Below are 27,846 nucleotides of genomic sequence, written 5' to 3' on the forward strand. Positions count from 1 at the left end.
TTTTTTTTTAATTTTAATTTTAATTTTATTTTTTGCCAAATATGCTCTTAATCTAAAACTTCTCTTGATGTATGTTTGTATAGTTGAACAACTAAATTTTAGTGACTGTTCTTTAAGGGAAAATTCTGCTTAATATTAAGGGTTTTGTCTACCTGGCTGGTTAATTGAGATTACACTGTAGTTTAGATCATCCTTTCTTAATACAGGTGTGTGTTTGTCATACTTGAATGTAAATCCCTTTCTTCTTGTTTTCATGTTAGGTTTCAGTGGAGATGGAGAACAGCTAAATTACCATATTTCATCTTATAGATTCTTTTTATGCTGGTACTTATTTATATTGGAATAGATATGTTCCAGAAAAACTGACTATAAAGTCAAACTCCATTTTCCTATTTATTTTACCTTTTAAAATGGAATGTTGAGTATCAGTGGAGTGCCAAGGTTGTGATGTGTTCACTGAGCCATGGTCCCCATTGCTCTACTGAACTGATAGAGGAATTTTGAGCTTACAAAAGTAGAAAATTTAAAATTTGCATCTTCAGGTAATGTATACTAAATTTTTCTGCTTACCCAAATTCGTAACTAAAAACTTGGTGTGTTGTTTTGTAACCAAATAGCCTGTCTTTTAAGGGCTTATGCACTCTCTTAAAACTTTTCTTTTTCAAATTTGAATAATTCCAGTTTCTTTAAAATCAGAGAAGTAGGTTTTATTTTAATGGAATGACTTTAAAATACATACATTGTCCTAGTAAATTTTAATAACATACCAAGTTTTAACATCCTGCCTTTAGCAGATCTAATTTTGTCCCAACTTTTGTAGACATTGCTTGAAATAAACATCTAACAAATGATTTTTCATTCATATTTCTTTGTCATTATAAGCAGGAAGAAAGGTAAGGCTTTACTGTAATAAAACTCATCCAAATGTTAAGTCACTTTGAAGTATTTTCTAAGTATAGCTGTTATAGACAGAATAACTGAAGTGTTCAGGAAATTACTGTAAGATTTTTTTGTTTCTAAATAGAGCAAATTTCAGCTTACCACTGGAATACCTTCAACTACATCCTCACTTATTTAGTTTCAGATATCTTTTTTGAATTTGAGAACTGGATGGAGGGATAGTCAATACTTAGGAATTCAGGATGGAGGTGTGTGTGTGTGTGACGTAGTATGGATCACCATTAGGTGTGCTATAGTGGAAGAAAGGAGAACCACTGTGGAAAATTAGGGGGAAATGATTTCTTTAAACTTCAGTAATCATTTTCTCATTTTATATATCAATATTTATACTTCCCATTTGGCCTTTGGAAATACAAAATTTGAGACCAGAGGTTTTTGTCTATTTCTTTATACCTGTTCATTGTTTTTCAGTAGTTACTTTAAGATTAACTCTTCTGAAACTTTCAGCCACAGTAATATACCCACTTCTGAGTTTTTATTTTACCATGTCATTGCTCCAGTGCTTTCCCAAATGATGGGATACCTTTTTCTCTTTATGTGAACGTCCCATATAAATAAATATGTGGTTTCCATATAAACTGAAGTTAATTTCATTTTCTAAAGGCGAAACTGTAACTTCGCACATTTACTTTTTAAATGCAAGGAACATAACACCTTTAGGACTCAATAAGGAAGACTTTGGCTCTAGTCCTGGCATTGCCCTTTATTTAAGCAGTTGTGGAATCTTGGGCAAGTCATTTAATCTTTGTCTCATTATTCTCAACTTTAAGATGAAGGATTTAAAATCTCTGAACCTATTTAAAGGGTATTGGAGACATCTTTTATGGTTCTACAAGTTACTGTGATCAAAATAGTTTTTTGAGCAACATTTTCAAAGGCAATATCCCCATCTAGTGGCTTTTCATAAAATTGCCATTAAAAGCAAAACAATTTTTCTTATATATAGCTATTGGTATCATTGGAAAACGGAGAAAGTATTACCTCTTGCAGCTTGTCCAAGGACTAGATGAAATTATATGCTGGATTTATTACTTGTGTTTTTCTCTTTTCACTCAAGCTAGAATTGTAGTCATTTTTAAAGACAGGGACTGTACTTTAAACTTTTATTTTTTAATGCATTAAAATTTAAAACACATTCATAGTAACTGCTTGATCAAATCTGATCCAAGAAAGGGTCATTCTGGTCTGGAGGACCTTCCCAGTATAGATTAGTGCAGGGAGCTTTGAGGTTGTAGATAATATAGAGGATCTTCTGGGAGACCCTGGGCCAATATTAGAACCATTGTAATAAGATTGCTAATAACATTAATAACAATAAATAATGTGACTAAACAAGCTTTTAGGAATGGAATTCTTATTTAGATTGCTGACCTTATGATTTCAGGATTAAATTGTACATTCTTTGGCCCTAACAGAATAGCTTACATTTTTGAGCATATAAAATGGGAAAGGCAATTTAATCCTCTAAGGTATGGTGTTCCTCCCTCTTCATGTACGGGAAATCTCATCCATTCCCTTAAAGCTGAAGATTTATAAATCTCAATTTCAAGCCTTTATCTTTCTTTTGATCTCTAAACCTGTGTGTTTGCTGGACAACTCCACTCAGGTGTTGTAAGTGCTTTAAATTAAACATCTTGTTACAAAGCCTATCTTCACATTCCCCGGGGGGAAAAAAAAATCTGTTCCTTTTTTCTTTATTCTCTGTTTTAGTTAAAGGTATCCAGTCACTTTCTCATATAGATAATGTCTCACACAAACCACTCTAAATAGAATTGTATAGGTTTTCCTGCCTCTGGTCCTCTCTATAACATTCTTTTCTTCTGTGTTTCTTACTACTATCCCCTGCCGCCCCCTCCCCCCCCCCCCCCAGATAATAACAATGTTGAACTATTTGTAGATCCCTAAACAAGTTGAGCAGTTAAGTGTCTTTGTGAGTCTACATGAGTTGTTTCCTTTTGTATGGAATTATACTTTCCATTATCTCAGTCTGACACATTTGTCTTTTTCCTTCCATGTGCAGTTCAAGCATTACCTCCCTTGAAAAATTTATCCTGAATCCTATAGTCAACATTAGGTACATCGTCCTTTATGTGTCTGGAGTACATTATTCATTAATTTACTTAGTATTTAAAGTATATTATTATAATTCATTACCAGACTTTAAGGCTTTAAACAGCCACAACAATTTTTAGTTGGTTGGCTCTTTGTTTGGTTCAGCCGTCTCTTGGCACTTAGTGCAGTACCTAGCTCAAAGTTTCAAAAAACGTTTGTTTTTTATAAAGAAGGAACAAACTTAACTAGCGTTGTGCATAGTTTATTATACAATGTCCCCTTTCGCAAGAATTATTTTAAGGGAAAGCAGTTCTCTGAGATAGGTTGTGTAAATATCATTTTTATGTACATTTTATTTTATTTTATCTTTTAAAGATTTTGATTTATTTATTCAAGAGAGACAGAGAGAGAAGCAGAGAGACACAGGCAGAAAGAGTAGCAGGCTCCATGCAGTGAGCCTGATGGGGAGGGGAACTCGATCCTGGCACTTTGGGATCACGCCCTGAGCCAAAGGCAGACGCTCAAACGCTGAGCCACCCAGGCTTCCCTTTTAAGTACATTTTGAAGATAAACTGAAATTTTACAAAATTTCACTAGTCAGTGGTAGAGCTAAGAATCAAACTTGAATCTTTTGACAGAAAGGCTTTTTATTTTCATAATACTGGAGTGCTTCTTGGGTAAGACTCTGGATCTAACCTAAAAGTAGCTTTCAGGTGCAGAGCTCTAGAAGCATCTAGAGTCTGCTTTGGAGGTACCATTAGGCTGATGGCAGTTTTTTATAGTTGTTACAGCAGTCTGCTGAATTTTACTGTCTCTGCTCTCATGGCCTTCATATAATATATTTTATTTTTGCCCAATGAACCCTACTCATTTAGTATTCCAGCAAGTTGTATGACATTTCCATTTTTGAATCTCCTGTAAAGCTCCTTAAATACCCAATAAGAAGGCTAGAATTGAAATATTTTGATAACATTAGGTATTTTAAATTACCTGAGATTTCCACATGAAAGTTTTATTATACAAAAGCCAGATAATTTAACATTTTAGTATCTTGACCACATTAAGTTAGAAGTTTTGAAAAAACAAAACAAAACAAAGGAAGTATTCTTGTTTTCAGAGTGTTTTTTTCCCTAGCGGAAAAGAAATTGTGTCTGCTTTGTTTTTGAAAACTGTTAATGAGATTTACAGATGAAAGATATTCACTAGAAATTGAAATTCAGAATATTTAATGTTGAGACCATTATTTCTGGATCTTTACAAAGTTTAGTTTTTACTAAGAATACTAGCTTATTGAAATTATCATTTTTTTTTTTTAAATTTATTGGCTGAGGGATTTTGTGTGGGGTGTTCTTTGCTAGTTTATGGAATTTATTACTTGGAGTTAAACTTAATTATGGGAGTAAATGGGGTGGTTTATTTTTCTGTTTCTGTTTTTTATTTTTAAGATTTATTTTAGAGAAAGCATACAAGTGGAGGGAAGGGCAGACAGAGAGGGAGAGAGAGAATCTCAAGCAGATTCTGTGTTGAGTGCGCGGAGCCCAACTGGGCTCAATCCCAGGACCCTGGGATTATAACCGCAGCCAAAGGCAAGAGTTGGACACTCAACCAACTTGAGCCACCCAGGCCACCCATGTTTTCTTTTTAAAAATGTATTTATTCTGTACCACCTAAGAACCTATTTGTTTTTCAGTCCTGTTTCTTTTTTCATAGTAGTGAAATACTGGGTAGACAGCTCAAGAGTGCAATTTCTTAAAACTCTATGAAAGAAAAATAAAGCATCATATATATGTGGTAGCACATCAGTTGCATTTTTCTCATTGTGATCTAAACAGGACCATCTTTAGGATGTTGATAATGGGTAGCCAAGCCTCGTAGACCAAATTTGACAGGTTAATTTTTGAGGATTCTGGATTTCCACATATTTGTCTAACTTTGGATCATCTGTTTTTATGTTACAACAGTACTTTAGTTTCCTTGGGATTTAAATGTTCTAGTTTCAGAACATAGTTTCAGTTACTTTTAATTTTGTCACTATGTTTATAAAAACAGCTTCTTGATCATAACATGAAATATTTTCTTGATAATACTTGTTTATTAATAATCATTTAGTGAATTAGGTGATTTGAAATTGGCTTTATTTGCTAACTCCATCTACCTTGGAATTTGCTTTTATGATTAAAGCTTTTTTCTGTCTGGATACTTTCTCAGTGTTTGTTTTCTTCTCACTAAACTAAGGTGGAAAGTGAAGCAGGGTACCTGTTTTTGCAAAATTCCTGAATAAATCATCATGTGTTTTTTCTTGACTTTAATAAAACAATCATTTTCATTATCTTTTGTCAATGTTAACTTTTAAAAGTTTATTATAAGCTACTTTATTAAAGAGCTTATTTAAAATGTTTAAAGAATGCTTATCACAAACATTTAAAACATAATTACAGCACCACTATCTTCTTAAAAGTTTTCTTACTAGCTCTGCTCTTTCCCTGGCTTTTTCTCCTAGCTGTAGAAAATGAACATTTGCTCAGCCTTTTGAGGGAACTGATGGTTCAGTGTGGTTGGAGCAAGAATAAGTAATAAAGATTTTTGTGGGCCTTGTGTGCATATTCTCTAGGAGGCAGCTATGTGTATTAAAGGTATAACATTGACATTTTATGCTTTTACTTTGATTGTATTTTGGAAAGTTGATTGACTTGTAAGTTTAAAGCAAGGGCAATCAGAAAGCAGTGAACCTGTGATTCTGGGTAGAAGAACTAGGGAGTGGCTGTAGATGTTAGAAAACCAGATGAATTATATCATAAGATCTAACATTGCTAGAATTTGTTGGTTGAATGTGTTGTCAGAGACATCCCTGCCTGCACCCCTACTGTAAGATTTCTGCTTCAGCAACTGGCCAATTGGTTTGTTGGGTAAACTAAGCTTTTACAACAAAATTCAAAATTCAGTGGCTTAAAACATCCAAAGTTTGTATGTACTTCTCCCTTACTGATCAGGAGTGGTTCCTTACCTCGGTGGACAATTAAGGGTATTTCACCATCTCATTAGATCTCATTCCACGTTGGAAGACCTGCCATCTTCTTCACATGCCTTCCAAGGCTGTCACCACCTCTGTCTGCCAGAAGCTAGAAAAAAGGAGGGAGGAGTATTAGGAACCAGACCTAGAAACGGCACTTATTACTTACATTCATGTTCCCTTGGTTAGAACTTGGTCATGTGATCACCACACCCAGCTGCAGTGAGGGTGGGAGTGTAGTGTCGGTGAGCAGCTACCATTGAAGAAAAGCAGATTTTAGAAACAGGTAGTAGTCTCTGCCATAAGACAGGTCTCCTGAAACAGCAAGTTGGTGGCAAAAGATGGTAAGTGTCCTTTTGGATATGTTAAGATACAGGTACTTACAGGACTTCAAATTTACATGTGTCGTAAAAACAGAAAAGTGATTGTAAGATGATCTCAGTTGGGAGAAAATTACTTTTGTTTCTTTGTAAATGTTACAATACAGAAATGTAAAAGTTATTTTTCATGGAAAATATCAAAAAGAGGAAAGTGGGAGTGAAAATAGAAGGTAAGGGGGAAAGGGCGTGAGAAAAAAGATTGTGTTCATTGTTATATGATAGTTATGGCATAGGTCAGTCCATTATTAATAAGTGCTTACTCTGTGCCAGACACTGACCTAGCTAATGCCTACTGGTTAAGTATTGGAGGTATGGCTGTGAGAGACAGACTGGCTTCCTGCCTGGTCTCATGTACACAGTGATAAGAGAAGGTGGACAACAAACCTGTAGAATAGAGGAAAGAATTTAAAATACTTAAATGCTACAAAGCAGATAAAAAACAGTGATTGTAAGATCACTCTGGGCACGTGGCTACTTTTTAGCTAAGGTAGTTAGCATAAACTTTGAAGGGGTAAAATTGAGCGAGGGATGAGGATGGAATAAACTAATGAAAACAGAGGCCATGAACATTGCCAGTAGAAGGAACTCAGCAAACGCAAAGCCTGAGAGAATAGACTTGGGAAATCTCCCATCCAAGTACTAACCAGGCCCGACCCTGCTTAGCTTCCGAGATCAGACAAGATCGGGCGCATTCAGGATGGTATGGCTGTAGACTAGACTTGGGAAATCTAAGGACCAAAAAGTTGCCCAGTGCAGTGAGACACTCAGGAGTGTGGTCTTACTAACTGAGGCAAAGTTTAAATGTTATATAGTTGTAGTGATATGATCTGGTTTTACAACGAAAAAAAAAAAAACCTTAAAAGTAGGGGAGGAAAGCTAGGGATAGATATGGTAGGGAAACTAGTACCAATGAAAAGATAATGATGGCTCAGACTGAAAGATAATCTTGGTTTATACTTTTTTGAAATCACAGAAATTATTGGATTTAGGATATCTTTGGATGTAGAAATGACAAGTTGATAGATCAGAAGTGAGGTTTGAAGGAAAAAAGAATCAAGGATGACAAGATTTTTTACTTCCAAAGCGTTGGTGTTAAAAACAGATCCCAAATTTCTTTTGTAGGTTTGGTAGGTGTTTCTGTAGTGGATTCTGGAGGGAGACATGGCATTTGTGCATATGATAAATTTTGTTAGCTGAAGGCTTTCCATGTTTTTCTCAAAAATAAAGTTATAGTCTAAAAGAAAGATGTACAGACTATTATATATGTCAAAAAAAAAATGAAGCATTTTAGAGCAGTTTAGGTATTTCCTTTTCTATAATTCTCATTTTATTTCTTACAAGGTTCTTTAGGAAAGTTAGCATCTCTGATTTGTACATTTTTAATTATTCAGAACCTTCCAAGTACCTTGAGAGCCTAGGATCTTGCTCTGAGCATTTGCTTTTGCCTTTTATCTATTTAGGCCAAATGAAGACTGAGTCACCTGCCAGCCTGTGGGCACACCCTTAAGGTGGTGCTTTTGTTGGGGATAAGGGTGGGGAAGACCCTAAGTGTTCTTAACCTCTCCTGATCCCACTCCATCCACTTTTCTGAATTCCTGGGATTTTCTAAGGGCAGAGTGTTGAGATCTGTCATTGAACAGATAGTCTTTGATCTCTATTAATATGCCATTGAATGCAAAGAAATTCAATGAAAATTCAGTGATGGTACTTTGTTTTATAAAAAGTAGGCATCAGTCTGATTATTTTTATACATTTCACAAATGTATAAAATTTGTTTTACACATTTCACAAATGAAAGAATTTCCCCAGTTTTGAGATATTTGTATTTTAAAATTGAGCTTTCTGGGTCAAATTTTACAGTTGAATGTTTTTTTTCTCAGTCTTAACTAGTTCTACAGAAGCTAAGAATTTGGAAATATTTTAAAAAGGCATTAATTGGTATACATGAAATATTTTTGCCATATACTTTGAAGTATATATTTCATCTTCTTTTGTGTTTAATCATTTTTGATAATGTACTAAATATTTTCACTCCTGGATTTGTTTGGTAAAAGAGTTTAAAAAATTAAACTAGTCTTAATTTTAGCTACTAAAGACGATTATGTTCTAAATGTTGTCTAGAACTTCATATATAGTATATACTTTTATTTAAATATTCTTTTCAATAAAATTTAATAACTTTATTTTGTGTGATTTCTCTACATAATTCAACATACTTTTATTTTTTTAATATATTTAAAAAACACTTGTAAACATAAAAAGATAAAATATTTACTACTTACAGACAGATTTATATTAATTTAAATGTTTTCATGAGACCATAGATATTCAGTTACATTTGAGTTAACAAGACCATAGGTTTCATGTGCTTTTAGATCCTTGAAATATTTTAGAAAACAAGTCATTATAATTTTCACAAACTATTCTCCCCCTCAGCTAATTCACCTATGTCAACTAAACTTAGCAAGGCCATAGATACATTAAAGTATCTATCCTGTGCTCAGCATTGTTCTGGGCTTTGTGTGTGGGAGGGGGTGGGGGTTCTTAATGAAGATGGTACCTGGGGCCTTTTGTCTTCCTGGGAAGATAGAAAACATAAAATAGAATACAGTGGTAACTATGGTATAAAAAACAAGAATGTGAAAATCCGTTGATAATAGAGATTAGAATTATGGAGATGGGTCTTTCACTATATCTTGAAAGAGGTGTAAGGTTGAATGAGAAAAATGGGGGACGGATTTCAAATTTTAAAGGAGTTAAGGGATAATAAACAGGTGAACTTTTTTAAATCAAAGTATAACATACATTATATTAGTTCCAGAATATAATGATTTGACAGTTGTATACCTTGTGAAAAAACTACATTAAGTCTAGTCCTCATTTGTTACCATAAAACATTACGAAAGGAAAACTTCTCTTTTATTCTTGTGATGAGAACTTTCAAGATCCACTATCCTGGCAACGTTCAAATACAGACAATACCATTGACTGTAGTCACCATGTGGCACACCACATTCCTGTGGTCTACCGATTCATTTCATTATGGGGAGTCTCTGCCTTCTGACCCCCCTTCATCCATTTTGCTCTGGCAATCACCATTCTGTTCTTTATATCCATGAGGTTTTTATTATTTGCTTGACTTAGATTTCATATATAAATGAGATCATATGGTACTTGTCTTTTTCTGCCCGCTTATTTTACTTAGCATAATACCTTCATGGACCATGCATGTTGTCACAAATGGCAAGATTTCATTCTTTTTTATGGCTGAATAGTATTTTATTATAAATACAGTAGTTCCCCTGTCTGGGTTTTGTGTCCCACAGATTCAGATTACTGTGATCAGCCCCAATCCAGAAGCAGATGATCTTTCTCATGTATCATCAGAAGGTCACTAGTAGCCTAAAGCTGCATCACAGTGCCTACATCATTCACCTCACTTCATCTAATCACATAGGCATTTTATTAGCTCACATCATCACAAAAAGTACAATAAGATATTTTGAGGGAGAGACCATATTCACAAGCTTCATTACTGTATATTATAATCATTCTATTTTAATATTGTTGCTAATCCCTTATTGTGCCTAATTGATAAATCAAGCTTTATTATAGTTCTGTATGGATTAGCAAAAACCATAGTATATGTAGAGTTCAGTACTACCTCTGATTTCAGGCATCCACTGGGGGTTTTGGATTGTATCCCTTATGGATAAGGGGAGGACTGCTCTGTGTACCACATCTTTTTTATACATTTGTCCATCAGTGGATGCTTAGTTTGCCCCATATCTTGAGTATTATAAATACTGCTGTAGTGAAGAGGGAGGTGAGTTAGTGTTTCCATTGTCTTTGGATAAATACACAGACGTGGGATTGCTGGGTCATATGGTATTTCTATTTTTAATTTTTTGAGGAACCCCCATACTGTTTTCCATAGTGGCTGTACCAGTTTATATTCCCATCAGCAATGCACAAGGGCTCCTCCTTCACTTCCTTGGCAACACTTATTATTTATTGTCTTTTTGATAACAGTCATTCTAATAGGTGATCTTGCATTGTGGTTTTGCCTCTCCTCTCCCCCATGATTGGTGAAGTTGAGCATCTTTTTATGTGCTTGTTGGCCATGTGTATGTCATGTTTAGAAAAGTGTGTCCTTGGATCCTATGCCCATTTTTTAATCAGCTTTTTTTGGTAGTTTTGCTATTTGGTTGTATGAGTTCTTTATATATTTTGGATATTAACCCCTTATGTGAATGATACATGATTTGTATCATTCAGTAGGTTGGAATAATTCTCCCATTCAGTAGGTTGCCTTTTCATTTTGTTGGTGGTTTCCTTTGATGGGCCAGGAGTGTTTTAGTTTGATGAAGTCCCAACTTGTTTATTTTTGCCTTTGTTGCCTTTGCTTTTAGAATCAGGTCCAAAAAAACACCCCAGCACCAAGACTTGATGTCAGGAAGCTTATTGCCTGTGTTTTCTTCTAGAAGTGTTATAGTCTCAGGTGTTAATATTCAAGTCTTTAATCCATTGTGAGTTAATTTTTGTGTTTGACATAGCAGTCCAGTTTTATGCTTTTGCATGTGGCTGTTCAGTTTTTCCAATACCATTGATATTCAAGAGATTGTTTTTACCCCAGTGTGTATTCTTGACTCCTTTGTCATAAATTAATTGACCATATATGCATGGGTTTATATCTGGGCGCTCTCTTCAGTCCCATTGATCTATGTGTCCATTTTTATGCCAATACTATACTGTTTGGATTACTATAGCTTAGTTAAATGTGTTAAAAATCAGGGAGTATGATGCCTCCACCTACCTTCTTCCTTTCAAGATTACTTTGGCTATTTTGGAGTCTTTTTGGTTCATACAAATTTTGGGATAGTTTGTACTATTTTTGTGAAAAATGCCATTGGGACTTTGATAGGAATTGCATAGAATCAATAGATTGCTCTGGGTACTATAGACATTTTAGTTTTAATTTTTCCAATCCATGAGCATAGAACATCTTTCCATTTATCTGTGCCTTTGGTTTCTTTCAATCGGTGTCTTTATAGTTTTCAGTGTGCAGGTCTTTAATCTCCTTGGTTTAACTTATTTTTAGATATTTCATTCTTTCTGATGCAGTTGTGCAAGGGATTGCTTTCTTAATTTCTCTTTCTCATGCTTTGTTATTATATAGAAATGCAGCAGAATTTTGTATGGTTGATTTTTGTATCCTGCAATTTTACAGAATTTATTACTTTTAACAGTGTTTTGGTGGAGTCTTTAGAGTTTTCTACGTATAAAAAAATCATGTCATCCACAGAGAGTTTTACTTCTTTGTTTTCAGTTGTAGTGCCTTATTCCTTTTTATTGTCTAATTGCTCTGACTGGGATTTTCAATACTATGTCAAATGAAAGTATAGAGTGGGCATTATTGTCAAGGATTTTTTATATCTGTGTTCATCAGGGATACTGGCCTGTAATTTTGGGGTTTTTTTGTAATGTTTTTGTCTGGTTTTGTTATCAGGGTAATGCTGCCTTCATAAAATGAGTTTGGAAGTGTTCTCTCCTCATCAATTTTTGGAAGAGTTTGGGAAGGATAGGTATTAAATCTTCTTTAAATGTTTGGTAGAGTTCATCAATGAAGCTGTCTGGTCCTGGGCTTTTGTTTGTTGGGAGGTTTTTGATTACTGACTCAATCTCCTTACTAGTAATTGGTCTGTTCAGAATTTTTTTCTTCATGATTCAGTCTTAGAAGATTGTATATTTTTGGGGATTTTTATTTGAGCCTTTATCTTTTATTCCTGTTGAGTCTAGTTAAGGGTTTGTCAGTTTTGTTTATTTTTCAGAGAACCAGCCCATGGTGTCATTGGTCTCTTCTGTTGTCTTACTCTAGTCTCTGTTTTATTTATTTCTGCTCTGGTCTTTGTTCCTTCCTTCCTTCCTTCTACTAAGTTTGGGTTTTGCTTGTTTTTCTTTTTCTAGTTCCTTTAGGTGTAAAGTTAGATTGTTTAGTTGAGATTTTTTTCTTTTTTTTCTTTTTTTTTTTTTGAGGTAGGCCTCTATCATTTTGAACTTCCCTCTTAGAACGGTTTTTCCTGCATCCCATAGATTTTGGTAAGTTGCATTTCCATTTTCATTTGTTTTGAGGTATTTGTTTATTTCTCCTTTGATTTCTTCATTGACCCATTGGTTATTTAGTAGCATATTGTTTAATCACCACATATTTGTGATTTTTTTCCATTTTTTTCATTCATTTCTAGTTTCATACCATGTGATTGCAAAAGATGCTTAATGTGATTTCAGGCTTCTTAAATTTATTGAGATTTGTTTTGTGGCTTAAGATGATTTATTTTGGAGAATATTCGTATGCACTTGAGAAGAATTCATATACTGCTACTTTTGGAGGGAATGTTCTGTGTGTGTGTGTGTGTGTGTGTGTATTTATAAACCATCTGGTCTAATAGGTTGTTTAAAGTTGATGTTGCCTTATTGATTTTTTGGGGGGGGGGCGGTTCTGGATGATCTGTCCATTGGTATAAGTAGGGTATTAAGTTTCCTGTACTATCATATTGCTATTCATCTCTCCCATTAGGTCTATTAATATTTACATATCTAGCTACTCATATCTTGGGTGCATAAGCATTTAGAAATGTTATATACTTTTGTTGGATTGACCCCTTTTTCATTATATAAAGGTCTTCTTTTCTTCTCTTTTTTTTGAAAGATTTTATTTATTTGAGAGAGAGCACGCACACATGAGCAGAGGGGGGAGGAGCAAAGGAAGAAGGAGAAGCTGACTTCCTGCCGAGCAGGGAGCCTGACATGGAGCTCAATCCCAGGACCCTGGGATCATGACCTGAGCTGAAGGCAGATGCTTAACTGCCTGAGCCACCCAGGCATCCCTCTTCTTTGTCTCTTACTACAGTCTTAGTTTTAAAGTCTATTTTGTCTGATGTAAGTAAAGCTACTCCTGCTTTCTTTTGGTTTCCATTTGTGTGAAACATCTTTTACCATTTCTTTCAGGCTGCGTGTGTGTGTTCTTATAGCTGAAGCAAGTCTCTTGTAGGTAGCAGATAGATGGATTTTTTTTTTTTTTTCATTCAGCCACTCTGTGTCTTTTGGTTGGAGAATTTAGTCCATTTACATTAAAATAATTATTAATAGGTCTCTAGTTATTGCCATTTTGTTCATTGTTTTCTGGCTGTTTTGTAGTTCCTTTCTTCCTTTCTTGCTCTCTTCCTTCATAGTTTGATGGTTTTCTTTAGTGTTATGCTTAGATATCTTTCTTACTATCTTTGTGTATCTCCTATAGATGTTTACTTTGTGGTTACCATGAGGCTCACATATAATAGCCTATATATATATAACAGTCTATTTTAAATTGATAGCAATTTAAAGTTGTTAAGATTGATTTATTTATTTTAAAGAGAGAGAGTTCATGTGAATGGGGGAGGGAAGAGGGAGAGAGAGAATCTCTCAAGCAGACTCTGCTGAATGTGGAGCCCAATGTGGGGCTCCATCCCAGGACCCTGACATTGTGACTTGAGCCAAAACCAAGAGTCAGACACTCAACCACCCGAGCCCCCTAGGCATCCTGATAACAACTTAAGTTTGAATGCATTCTAAAACTCCACATTTTTGCTACCCCCCCCCCATTTTATGTTTTTGATGTTACATTTTACATCTTTTTCCTTTGTCCCTTAACATTTTTAATCACAGTTCTTTTTGCTAATAGTAGCTTTAGGTGATTAATCCACTGCCTTTACTATATACTAAACTTTACCAGTGAGATTTATACTTGAATATGTTTTCTTGTTAATAATTAGTATACTTTCTTTGCAGCTTAAAGAATTCTCTTTAATATTTCCTATAAAGCCAGTTTAGATGATGAACTTCTTTAGCTTTTACTTGTCTGGGAAACTTTTTATCTCTCCTTTAATTCTGAATGATAACCTTGCCTTGTAGAGTATTTTTAGTTGGGAGTTTTTTCCTTTCAGCACTTTAAATATTATCATGCCACTTTTTCTGGCCTACAAAGTTTCTGCCGAAAATCTTATGCAGGCCAGAGGGCAGGGTACAGGGTTCCCTTGTATGTAAAAGTTGTTTTCCTCTTGCTTCTTTTTGGATTATTTCTTTATCTTTTACTTTTGACATTTTACTTGTACTATGTCTGGGTGTGGATCTTTTGGAGTTCATTTTTTATGGGACCTTCGAGGCTTCCTGGATCTGGATGTCTATTTCCCCACACTGGGGAAGTTTGCCTCCATTATTTCTTCAAATAAGTTTTCTGCCCCTTTGTCTCTCTCTTTTCTTTCTGGCACCTGTATAATGTGGATGTTATTCTTCGTGCTGTGATGTTCCATGGGTTCCTTAAGCTATCTTCACTTTAATTTTTTTTCTTTTTCTTTTCTGCTTGAGTTCCATTCCTCTATCTTCTAGATCACTGTTCTTCTCTCCTGCTTGATCTAGTCTGCTCTTGAATTCTTCTGCTTTAGTTTCTTGTTTTTCAGATCAGCCACTGTCTTCAGCTTTGTGACTCTTCTTTGATACTTTCTTATATTTTCTGTTTGTTTTTAAGTTCTCATTGTGTTGATTGATTTTTCTCTCAAGTTTGGTAAACATCTTTATGACCATTACTTTCACTCTGTCAGATAAATTAGTTATCTCTATTTCATTAATTTTTTTTCCCTGAGGTTTTTATCTTCTTTTGTTTGGAGGAACATATTTTTCTGTTTTCTCATTTTGCTTGACTCTATGTTGTTTCTATGTTTACAGAAAACAACTACCTCTTCTAGACTTGAAGGACTAGTCTTGTGTAGGAGATGATCTTTATCTTTCAACCTAGCCCTGGCTCTTGTGTTTCTCAAACCTTTGTCTTGTCTAAGTAGTCTGATTTATATTTGATAGGAACCAACTATTGACGCTGTTCCAAGATCAGTCGGTGTTGCAAAGGCAGGGATCTCAAGTCAGTACCTAGATTCAGATTGACTGGAAGCCAGACCCTCAGGCAGCAGCTTTAGTGTATGCAGATGTATAATGTATAATTGTATGGAACCACAGACATAAATCCTCTGGCCTGCAGACCAGGTGATCTGGAGATATCCTCTGGGCTACAGTTGGAAAAGTCAGGGCTTGAGAGGAGTATTGTAAGTTCCTTTCTAGGGGGTTCCAGTGAGCTATAATGAGGTCAGTGGAGAGCACAAAGATGATGTCCCCTGCCCTGCATTCTCTGAGAGCAGCTCTATAGACTTTAGACGTGTGGCAAACCTGAAGTCTGTCCCTTAGGGTGAAGCTCCAGGACAAGTAAATAGGCATTTTTTCACAGAAAGATGGGATGTGGTTCAGTCTGTGTAGTGCTCTGGGTGTGGTAGGTTCCTAAGAACTGTTTGATCAGTACATTTTCATGGGACCCAGGAATGCAGGCCCCGCTGGCTACTCGAGCCAGGTGACCAGGGAGCATCTTTGGTGTGGAGTGTGTGTAACCAGCAGCTTGAGTGCAGCTGTGAAGAGTGCAGGGCTGGGTGCACCTGCCAGCTTTGGGGGGCGGGGCACAGGAGAGTGCAGGGTTGGAGTGCCCCATTGGTGCTATCGGAAGTAAAAGGGAGAGTGCAACAACAGCACCTGCCAGCATCTTTGTCCCTGGAGAAAGGCCCAATAGGCCCCTGCCCCTCTTGTGGATGGTTTAAGAATAGCATACCTTCTTCCCATGTAGTCCAGTTGCTTTTCAAACAGCTGTTTTGTGTTCTTCCCTGGCATGAGTAAGTCTGCATGCAAGCCTTTTAACAGAAGTGTCTCAATCCCCTACAGCCTGTTTGGTCCCCTGGAAGTAAGGCCCACTGGCAAATTAAGAGGTAGCAACAGTAGCAGTATGTACATATTCTTTTAGAAGGTGACAAAAGAATCATCTGATAAAGTATCATACCAATTGCTAGTGATGCTTTGCAGGATAGACCTCAGCTACTACAGGCTACATTTATGTACTTTGTCTTGGCATACTAACGTGGGGTTGCAATCTGTGAAATATTGTCAAAGATATACACAGGTGGAAATTTTTGTTAGGTGACTGGTTTGCGCGGTATCTTGCCACACATTAGTAATTTGCCAGATTTGGTCAAAATCAATCAACTTCCTTTAAGTCAATCCTTTTTTAAAGTTATGGAAAGGAAAAACAATTGAATGGTTGGGTTTGATATAAAGACCTCTTTTGATCAAGTGACAGTTAAAATCAGCCAATTACTTGTCATCTTTATGTATTAAGGAATTTCAGTTAATCACATTGCTCTCAGATGCATTTTATGATGAGAGATGCCAGGTGTAATAGTATGTCTGAATTTAGTAGGCAGATGAAATTGGTTTTAGTTAAGGTTGTAGGATTGCTTTGATTAGCCAGAGTAATATTTCTTAAGAGGATCTCTCTTACTCCAACAGATACTAAGTCTAAAGAGTACTTTCTGTGTTTTTTAGTCGGCCATATACTAACAAGGTCATCACTTTATGGTACCGCCCACCTGAACTGCTGTTGGGAGAAGAACGATATACCCCTGCTATCGATGTATGGAGCTGTGGGTAAGATAGGTTTACTGACTGGTTTAATTTACTTGGAACTTTTGGTATTGAAGTAAAATCATATCATATGGTAATGATGGGCATTTCTTCCATCAGATGTATCCTTGGTGAACTCTTCACTAAAAAACCTATATTTCAAGCAAATCAAGAACTTGCACAACTCGAACTAATAAGGTAAGCTCATGATTGTAATATTTGTTGGGGGTGTGTAATACTTCACAGAAGATTTTAAGTCTTTTGAGTTTGTGTTTTTAGGAGGAACAGCATGGTTTTCTTGATGGCTAATGATTGCTGAATGGAGGAAAAACTAGAATGTGGGTATTTTGATAACTTATTCTAGTAATATTAAGGCTCTTAAAGTCCCTAAATCTTTTTGGCAACTAAAGAAAGAGCAGGAGGCCCAAAAAATAAGACCAGGAAGAAAGAGTAAATAAATATTGAAGAAGGAGAGAATAGATGGTAGGTAACCTTTTTTTAGTATGCCAGGATTGGAGGAATTAATGTTTTGGGATACTTTAAAGAAATACTGTTTTATATACACATATGCATACATGTTTATACATGTCTATATGTGACATATAGACCAAAACATATACATGTACCCAGAGGCATCAGTCTTCATTATTTGAAGCCTATAGTAGGGCTGAGGTCATAAGGACATACATGATAATCACCTTTAACATTTTAAAATAATTCGTTTATTTTTTTAAAAAAGAACTTTGGCTTTCATATATAATAATGTTAATTTGCAACTTCTAAGTTTTTTGTGTCTCAAAATATGGATGAGAACTTTTAGGAAAGATACTGGTATGAGGCACAGATACCAATACACTGTGAACCTTCCCTTCAGCAGACTTATTGGATTAATTGATGCTCTCCAATCCCTCTGTAAGTAACACTAGCTTGATAACATGGCAAGCTGAATGTTTGCAGCTAGTACTCTACTACTCTCTACAGTAAGACTGTGTATTTATCCTACCAGTTGAAGTATGATGACTAAGAGGTAGTTGTTTCCAATTTTGTATTATTGTATGTGTGTCCTTAAATATAGCCAGATCTCTGCTTTGCAGAGATTTAACAAAGTTGCTATCAAATTAACTGGGGCAGGGAACAAGTTATTTTAAGTTAGAAAGGTAAGTCATAAAAATTTAGAAGAATTTAGTACTCAAATTGCTTTAAATCCCTGATAATGTGGTTTGTTTGAGAAGGCAAATGCAGAATTCCATTCAATGAATCCTCTGTTCAAAGAGAAGGCCTTGTCCTATGTCAGAAAATTGGAGAATAAATGTACATTTTTAATTTTTCATTTATAATAAAATGTTTAAATTATATATCTGTGTTTCTTTATTTTTGTTTTTTTTAAATGACTCCCCTTCACCCTATTTTTCAATTAACAAGGCATTGGTTCTGATTTCTTTGGATATTAGGGCTTCTGTTAATGATAAGTTAACTTTTATTTACTTACTACTTGATGCAAGCATGGTTCCAAGACTTTCACCTGGAGTAGCCTCAGTTAAGCTTCATACAACCTTTTGTCTTCTTTTTAAGGTTAACAAAATGGAATCTTAGAAAGTGAAGAATTTGTCTAGGATCCTATAACTAGCAAGTGACAAAAACGGGTTTTAAGTTTAGACAGTTTACCATAGTAGCTAAATTTTTAATTCTCTATACCATGTAAGAAATAAAACTTCCTGGAGCTTTTTAGATAGTGTGGCACACATGTCAATAATTGACAAAGCTTAAAAATTCTCTACCGAATATTAATCAAAAAATTCTAAAGAAAAGATTAGCCAGTCATATCTGGGTTTTCATTAAAAATAAACTTGCTGAGTCAAGTAGGAATCACCCAAAGAATACAAGAATGTTTCAGTTTTAGGACATCTGTTATTATAATTCATCATTTTAATAGAAGCAGAGTAGTATGTTTATCTTGGTAGGTGTTGAATAGCATTTGCTAGAAACACAAACTAAGTGTAGAAGTATATATTTCTTTAACATGATGAAAATATGTATTCTAGACCAATAGCCAGAATACTATTTAGTGGTGAAATACTAGAAAATGTAAGACAAGAAGGATAAAAAGTGTCTTCTAGTATCATTATTTTAAGAGTGTTTTAGAAGTACTAACCAGTTAACTAACAAGTGATCCAGTAAGAGGTGTAAATAGTGGCAGAATGAACGCAGTAGTGTCATAATTAGTGTATGATAGCATTGCATACGTGTATACAGGCAGCCTGCAAAGGAATTACCTGAAACACCTCGAGTAAGAAAGTCTGGTAAAATGACAAGTATTGAGAAAATGTGTGTGTGTACATTTGTGTGTATACATATATGCACACAATATCCTAATATACCAGTACATAAATGCTAAAAATAATAGCTTCTTAAAAATATGTACCAATAATAACCAGTTAGAAACATACGTGAGGGAAAAGATGCCTTTAACAAAAGCACCACCATATATACTCCAGGGGTATTGAATACTATAATGTCTCACTTAAAATTGTAAAGCAGATTCAAAATAACTATTGGGAATGGCGTATCTCATTTTTGTTTGGAAGCCTTAACATTTTTGAAGATGCCACTTCGACCTGTATTAATCATTATAGTCCTAATGAGAATTTCAGAAGACATTCTACTTACAGATAAACTTTAAAATAACAAGAAAAATTCTTAAATAGTAGGAAAATATGGCATATTGTATGTTAAAACAAAATTATAGCTCCTAAAACCATTTTGCACTAGCACAAGACACATAGAAAAATTATTGGAATTTTATGGGAAGTCCAGAAATAAAGCAAGTTCATATGGATCTCCAAATATAATACAGAAGTTATTTCAAGTTGTGGTGGGTGGGGATTATTAATTGAACAAGTATCTAGTGGTTTCAGGTTGTGTGCCAGTTACCAGGCACTGGTGATATAAGGCAGGAACTAATGCACAACTTTTTCTAGTTCGTAATTTGGAGAGACAAGGCAAAACAAATTAATAAAATATATCAGGTGGTGATAAGGGTAAGGAAATAGAAAATGCTAGGAGACAGTGCTGTACAGAGAGTCAGGGGAAGTTTCTCCCATAAGGTCTCATTTGAGCAGTGATCTGAATGAAGTGAGGGGACAGCAAAGTAATAAAGATCCTAAGGCATGAGTATACTTGGATTATTTTATGAACACGTCAAGTCCGTGGACCATGTCAGGGGAAAAAAAAGCTCAATCCATCCACTTGGTGACGTACTGTACGGTATTATAAAGGAAATGATAGAGCTGGAGATCTTGAAAAGCAACAGCGTTTCATGATGAACCATTTTACAGAAGTCTGTGTTCAGTTTGATCCCATTTAGGTAAAATATCAAGAGAGTCTAGAATTGTTATGTGAGCATGGATTTGTGAGAGGATTGTGAAGGGGGCTATTTTACATTCCAGTTTATGTATTTCAGAATGTTTTTATTTTGTTGGTACTATATCAAATATTTATGATACTGTAAAAAGTATTGCTACAATTGGATTCTGTGGCATTAAGTATTTTTAAAACATGAAGGAAAAAAGTTTGTGACAAAAGAAACTGTTCTCTCCCTGATATGAAGGAGGCAGCAGAGTGTATTAATTGAAAGGGTGGGCTTTGGAATCTTAACAGACCTGGATTCTAATGCCAGCTCAGTTACTTCCTGCTCTTGTGACTTAGGGTAAGTTCCACAATGCTCTAAGTTTGGTTCTTCACAAGTGAAACAGGACTACTCCTATGCTTAAGGATGTAAGAGTTAAATAACTGTAGGTTTCCTGCGTACTTCTTCCCCTTTGTTTGCGGTAATGCTGGACTATATCCCCAATCTAAAGCCCCGGGAACGAAGAGTTCTAGTCTGCATTGTATAAGAACGTATGAATTAATGAATGGTGGGAATACTACTCAGAATCTGTATTAAAAAGCTTCACACAACAGTGGTCAAGTTATTAGTACTTAGCCTTGATCTAGAAACGATTTTAGGCAAATTACAAAGTTTTGTGATAGAAATAGCATGGGTTTAAGAGTGATGGCAAAAGAAAGTGAAAAACAGAGGTGATGACAAAATAGGATGAATGAGGTCAAAAAAATGTTTCTAACACAAGAGTCACACTTTCAACCCTGAGTCTTCTAGCAGCTATAAAGAACCTTTATATCACATAGTGTACATTGCTTATAAACTAAAAAAGACATTTAGAATCATGGGGAAAATTTGGTAGATCAGAGTGAAAAGAACTCTGCTTCTCTCCAACCTAGCCCACCTAGCCCACCTAGCGTGCATGCGTGCGCGTGCGCACACACACACACAGTCTCGGGCCTAGATGGTCACACAGATGAAATTTTTAACTTTAAAAGCTTAGACTTTGTTCTAGACTATAGGAAAGAAGGGAAGCTCCCATATTTAAAAAAATGAAGCATGTATATCTTCATAGATCAGTAGCATAAAAAATTCTATAGATTGCTTCCTTTGGCTCTAAGAACTTCTCTACACCCTCAAAAATTATGAAAGGTCCCAGGAGGTTTGTTTATGCTAGTTGTATGTATTGATATTTATCATACTATAAATTAAAACTGAGAAAGTAAAAATATCTATTTTAAAACAATGTATTAACATTGTTTAATTATAAAAAGTCTGTATTTTCCAAACTGAAATAAATGTTGGTGAAATGAGTAGCTTTGTTTTACATTTTTACTTATCTTTTAATGTCTGGCTTAATAAAATAGCATCTGGAAGCTCCTCTCTGTGATCTGCTGTTTTCAATAACTTTCAGATAATTGTGCATATTCTTTTTTGAAACTACACTAAATAAGTGGTAATTTTTTATGGATTAGTTGTAATGTGCAGTCTGAAAACATATGAAGGAATATTTTGTATTCTAATATATTAAGATCCATTAGTCTGTCTTGCATGCTGGGTTGAGATGATTTTGTAACATTGGTAGTATGGGAAATAGTGGATCACCTATTTTAGAAGATCTTCTAGGGCAGCCCTGGTGGCTCAGCGGCTTAGCACCGCCTTCAGCCCACGGTATGATCCTGGGGTCCTGGGATCGAGTCACATGTTGGGCTCCCTGCATGGAGCCTGCTTCTCCCTCTGCCTGTGTCTGCCTCTCTCTCTCTCTCTGTCTCTGTGTCTCTCATGAATGAATAAATAAAATCTTAAACAAAAAAATAGAAGATCTTCTAAATGTAACATTTCATTATATAATATTGGTTATCACTACTGATCTCACCAGAAAAGGTTTTAGGTATTTACTGTGAAGCTGTCAAAGCCATGATGTAAATATAAACTTTAGTATTCTAATTTTCTCCTGAAAGCTCAGATTTTATAACTGAAAATAAATACTGCAGTCAACTTCCTGGAAGTAAAAAGCTGACTTTGTTCCCATACGAGAAAATGTCTGGCTGATACCAAGTCTGAATGACCATAGTGTGTCACTTCTCCACATAGGTAAAAATGATGGTCCATGAAAAAACAAAACAAAACACAGCTACTTAAGCTTGCAGCTCAAATAATTGCACAGGTGCTTCTCAAGATAGCTGAATTTCTTGAGCAGCAAAAGTGCTTTATGAATATTTTTTGTTTCATCACTGACAACATAAAAAAGATATATATTCTTCTAAGCAGTGTTAGGGTTTAGGGTGTCTGGGTGGCTAGTCAGTTAAGCATCTGCCTTTGGCTCAGTTCATGATCCCAGGGTCCCGGGATCCCGGAGTTCTGGGGTGGAGTTCCACATCTGGCTCCCTGCTCAGCAGGTAGTCTGGGTCTCCTTCTGCCGATCCCCCACCCATGTGTTCTTCTCTGTCTCAAATAAATTAAAATATTCTAAATAAATAATGTTGGGTTTTAATAACACAGTTTTTACTTCCTCAACAAGTTACAGTCGTAAGTGAAATGGCTCTTAATGTCTCTTCCCCAACTGCACCCCAGGAGATTGTATAGTAATGAAGAGTGTTGATAGTTGGGTGCTGCTGCCTTGAATCATGCTAAGGTGCTCGTCATTCTACTTACTACAGGCTTTGTACCACCAATGCAAAATCAACACGTTGAAAAAAGCAAATAATGTCTTAGTAACACCTCTCGCCCGCCAGACCCCTTAAGAGTCTGTGGACCCCATTTTTGTGAACTGCTCCTGTGTACCAATCTGATGTATGAATATTGATACAAAACATCTAAATGAACAAGTAAATCCAACACTACACTAAAATGATAGTACTTTTATTAGGGCCGGGTGGTATCCTCTTTTCAATGTAAGGATGAGTATCAGGAAAGCTCTTTATGTGATTCACAACCTTAGTTACGCAGGGGGAAAACTGCAGATGATGAAAAAGCCACAAAAATAAAACCCATAGTACAAAGGAATTAAATTAATTCTTAACAGGACATATGTGTGAGTGTGTGTGTCTGTGTGATTAGTATAGTGTGCATTGTGTTGTTTTTCTCAAACCAAACGTCGTCCCCCTTCCCAGCTGTAAAACAATGAGAGTACTCCCATTAAAGTCAGAAACCAGACAAAACTACCCAATATTGTGTGGCATCATTATCCTTGTGACATTGTTTAGAAATTGTCACATGCCATACCATATCATGATAAAGAGGTATACATGTTTGAAAAAATACGGAAGAATTCTGATTATAGGTGATAAGACTGTAAACTGGAAGGCCTCAAAGAAATGACTATTAATGTTAGGAATCAGAGGACTTCAGGTGGCTATCTTCAGCTCTGTTTATGTCCTATGTCACATGTTCCCTGTAACAAAACTTCCCTACTTCCTGCTTAGGCGCAATAGAATAAGGATAAGAATACATTCAAAAAGCAAAAAATAAAGCTGATGAAAAGCAATATATAAGATCTAATTAAAACATAAAATGGAAAGAAATACAAAAATTGGATATTTCTGTGATAGAAGTATTAAGCCTTCTGAAGATAGCAATCCTTTCTAGATCTATAAATTCAGAGCAGCAGTTGAATCTGAGCAAATTCTCTAACTTTTGGAATGTGACAGTGTTGATTCTACAATTCACCCATAGGAACATCCTGAGGAGAATAATTAGAGGAATGGGTAGGTAGAAGGCTTTGTCCTCCTGGCTTTGTAAAAAAACAAAAAGCTAACATGTACTAATACCAGAGTACATAGATCAGAATAGATTCCCCAGATAGACCTCAGGTATTTGGGGATTTAGCAGGTGAGGCATCTCGAGACCTCTTCGGTAAGTAATTTTGAGATAGCTGGCTGGCCATCAGGCACAGATTTTGCTAATACTCAGTTACCATCAATTGCTGTCCTGCCTGCTTTCCTGGTTTCTAGTAACTTTCTCGGCCTCAGTAAGTCTGTTCCATCCTGTATGCTGCTACCAGCTAACTACTCAGCTATCTTCCCACAACACATAGACTAAAATTGAAACTCTTTAGCTAAGGGATAATGAAACTCCCTTTTATTAAAGGGCTATTGAACAGGCCTCATGCCAGCTCATTTGATTTCACAGCTCTGAAATAAAATTAATCTCTTTTACAAAAGAGGAAACAGATTCTTAAGCAATGCAGTTTGACCAATAGCACAGACAAGATTCAGTTTTAAAGTTTGTTTTCAAAGTCTGTCTTCATTAGGGCAAATTGCCCTTTAAAACATTGTGTGGCTCCTATCTGTGCTCTCAGCCCTAAATTCCACCTGTTTCCTTGGTCTTCCTCCCGCATGTCTGTACTTGACTACTTCCTCTGTCTATGCACTTTTCTTTGCCAGTAACATTTCTCTTAAATTCTTTCCTCCATCTCTCCATTGTTTACTCATCCTTGGAGCTATAGCCAAAATTCTGCCTCTCTTTACATAACTTGTATTTCTGCTGTTGAAAGTGTCCTTCATTTAAAAAATTTTCAGTGTACTTCATACATCTGTAATAACACATCAGTCTGCCTGGGATTATTTATATTTATATTCTTACTTGGAGAGGTATACAAAAGTGAGAAGTGATGCCTAAACTGTAATTTAGTAAGTGAGACAGACATGTAAACTAGGATCAAAGCAAAATGAAATATGAAATAGTATCAAAAGAAGCAGGTAGACAAAAAGAAAAAAAAAGGCAGGTAGACTGCAGAGCGACCATTCTGAGGGGCCATGGGGATACAGAGGACTGCAATGAATAGATTACTTATGATCTGAATCTTGAGAAATGAAAAAGATTCTCCGCCAGTTAGAATCTAAGGAGAGAGAATATGATCACAGATGGGGAAGAGTGGTTGGTCTGCGGGGAGAAACAAATTGGGAAATGAGAGTAGGAAGGCAGTGTAAGACCAGATCATAGAACCGTGGTCCTGAGGCTGGCCTTGTTTCCTGAGGGACCCACTGTATTTTTGAGGAGGTTGTAAAAATCCAGTTGTAAAGATTTGTACACTGGCAGTATGTACAGAGCATAGGCTCTTAGTACCTTTTTAAAAGCTTGTGTTTACAAAAATCCTAAACTATATTGAAACCAAAAAAGTCCATTTCAGTGACATAGCTTTAAAAACATGAGAAGGTGTCTTACGTAAATGTGTGTTTGAGATAGCATTCTACAGCGCAGCTAAAGAATGGCTGGCAACGTTAGCCATCACTTGTTTATACACTTTGGTGCATGTATTTGTATTATGTACAGAACACTTATTTTTAGTCAGTGATGCATGGACATTTCCTCTTTGCATATGAAGAGCAGCTGAGGATTTTATGTATAATGTACATTTATTTTTGAGATTTAGTATACTCAAGTATTTATGTAATGAATTTTTCATCTACATATCACCAAATGCTTTTTTTTTTTTTTTACCAAATCAGTTTTTAAATGTTTATCAGCTAGAGTTAGCTCTGTTATGGTCCTTCTACAAATTAACGTAACGAGGACGTACTAATCAGTACAAAAATACGGTTTTCAAGATACAGATAAGCAGAGAGTAAAACAGTTAAAATTTCTAAATACCTTGAAATCAGTGGCACTACTTAAGTTGAAGAACTTCTATATTTCAAGTGTTACTTTGAAGGTCTTCCTTTTGATCGAATTCAGCAACAGACATTACCGTATTTCCTTTCCTGGGTGTAGGAAATTTGCTTCCGCTGTTCTCACAAACTTCATTATATTCATGAGAAGTAATGACAGGTACCTATAAAACCAGAGAAAGATATGAACTAAACTCTGGTTCCTTAATTTATTGGCATAAAGTGTTTTATCTTGGTCCAAAGTATGGTCAGCATGTTTGGAGTATTACCTGTGTTTTAAGACTTGGCTCTGCAAATATGAAGGTTTTCTTTTTAGGAATTGGAATGTCTGGAGTATTAGAAGCATCCACTGAAAGTAAATTGATTTCTTAAAACAAGTAATTAATTTGGGATGACTAAAATATAAAATGTGTCAACACTCCAACTTTTCTGTATTGAAGAGGGAGTTGATGTTTTATATAGCAATTGTATGTATGATTTTTTTCTGTGTAGTTTATATTGATGTACTTCTTCTTGTGTGTTGTTTAGCCGTATATGTGGGAGTCCATGTCCTGCAGTGTGGCCTGATGTAATCAAACTACCATATTTCAACACCATGAAACCAAAGAAGCAATATCGTCGAAAGTTAAGAGAAGAATTTGTTTTGTAAGAAGGGGATGGTTAAATGTCCATATCGCATTGAATTTTTTTTTTTTTTTTAGTTATTTCTTAAGAATTCTGAATGTCACTCTGTCCTCTATTGACCCAAGGTAGACCTATCACAATTCTTCTGTGTCCTTTAATTTTGAATTTCCCTTTGCTATATGCAAATTACCATTCACTGTCATTATGGTATCAGTGATTTGGGGTTGTGTGTTTCATTTGGAGCTTACATGACCTAACTTAAACACCATTTAAAATTTTAATGAAGTGATTTTCATGTTATTTGAGCTCAGGTTTTTATTTTGTTATAGGGAACTCTTCAGTTCTTAGTTTATGTAAGAATTGCAAATTTACAACAGGGTAATAAAATATACTATTGTTTGCCAAATTTCAAATTACTTAGAATAATAAAGATTATGTAAAAAGAACTATTTCTTCAAAGGGAAATTTGAAATTTATTGGAATAAAGTAGTGCAACTATGTTATAAAATGTTAGTAGTTTAAAGAAATGTTAAGCTTATGTGAAAGACCATATATGACTTTTGTAATCCTCTTATGCCAGTATTCCTGCAGCCGCACTAGACTTATTTGATTACATGCTCGCCTTGGATCCTAGTAAGCGCTGCACTGCAGAACAGGCTCTCCAGTGCGAGTTCCTCCGGGATGTGGAACCCTCAAAAATGCCTCCACCAGAGTAAGTGGCTTTTTATTAATTTAGATCCCATCTGGACAGTTTTAATAGCATCTATATAAAATGACCAGAAGCTATTCCATGATTAGTTAAGTCAAAAGAAATAGAATAAATTAGAAGAAATAGAATAGCAGTAAAACACACAATTTACACATCTAGAATGCAGAACCTTGCTTAATGTTCAGCTAACTATAGCATTAGCAAAGGCAGCCTTCCTCTTTCTAATTAATAGATTTCAACTCTAAGAAAATAATCCTGCTGCTAATATTATTCTAGTACTACTTCTACCATTCCTAGTGTTTATACTGCTACTTAGTTGCTATAGTTAAAAATTTGAATGCTGAGCATTTTTATATATTCCATCCTATCAGGTGGGTATTATTACTGTCACTGTACTACAGAGGAGGAAGCAGGCTCAAAGAGGTTAAGAAACTTGCCCAAGAATACAAATCTAGGAAAGGGTGGAGCCAACAAGTTAGTTCAGTAAGAAAGAGTAGTCCTGCAATACTCTGGCAGACTGTCCAATAGCAAATCCTTAACCATTGGATAAAGGAGCATTAGTAACAAAAGCCAGTATAGAATGAGTTTATTGTATG

General features: G+C 35.5%; 2 protein-coding genes across 6 annotated transcripts in view; one reads left to right on the forward strand and one right to left on the reverse strand.

Annotated features, from left to right (window-relative positions):
- CDK13 (cyclin dependent kinase 13) overlaps positions 1-27,846 on the forward strand; it is a 119,243-nt gene that overhangs the window by 78,947 nt on the left and 12,450 nt on the right. For all 4 annotated transcript variants that reach the window (XM_077864107.1, XM_077864109.1, XM_077864108.1 and 1 more), the window contains exons 8-11: positions 16,852-16,953; positions 17,050-17,127; positions 26,446-26,562; positions 27,122-27,253. In XM_077864107.1, the coding sequence (XP_077720233.1) occupies positions 16,852-16,953; positions 17,050-17,127; positions 26,446-26,562; positions 27,122-27,253 (429 nt within the window). The remainder of the gene's footprint in view (positions 1-16,851; positions 16,954-17,049; positions 17,128-26,445; positions 26,563-27,121; positions 27,254-27,846) is intronic.
- Positions 1-27,846, reverse strand: part of MPLKIP (M-phase specific PLK1 interacting protein) — a 109,501-nt gene that overhangs the window by 34,301 nt on the left and 47,354 nt on the right. Inside the window, exons 2-3 of one of the 2 annotated variants that reach the window (XR_013360485.1) lie at positions 25,901-26,081; positions 6,017-6,131 (exon numbers count right to left, since the gene is read on the reverse strand). Coding sequence is in view for 1 of the 2 variants with exons in the window: in XM_077864114.1 (XP_077720240.1) it covers positions 6,051-6,131 (81 nt within the window). In the remaining variant the exon portion in view is untranslated. The remainder of the gene's footprint in view (positions 1-6,016; positions 6,132-25,900; positions 26,082-27,846) is intronic. The other variant, XM_077864114.1, reaches the window with a different exon arrangement.

The sequence above is a fragment of the Canis aureus genome, chromosome 21, assembly GCF_053574225.1.
Source record: "Canis aureus isolate CA01 chromosome 21, VMU_Caureus_v.1.0, whole genome shotgun sequence".
Classification (NCBI taxonomy): Eukaryota; Metazoa; Chordata; class Mammalia; order Carnivora; family Canidae; genus Canis; species Canis aureus.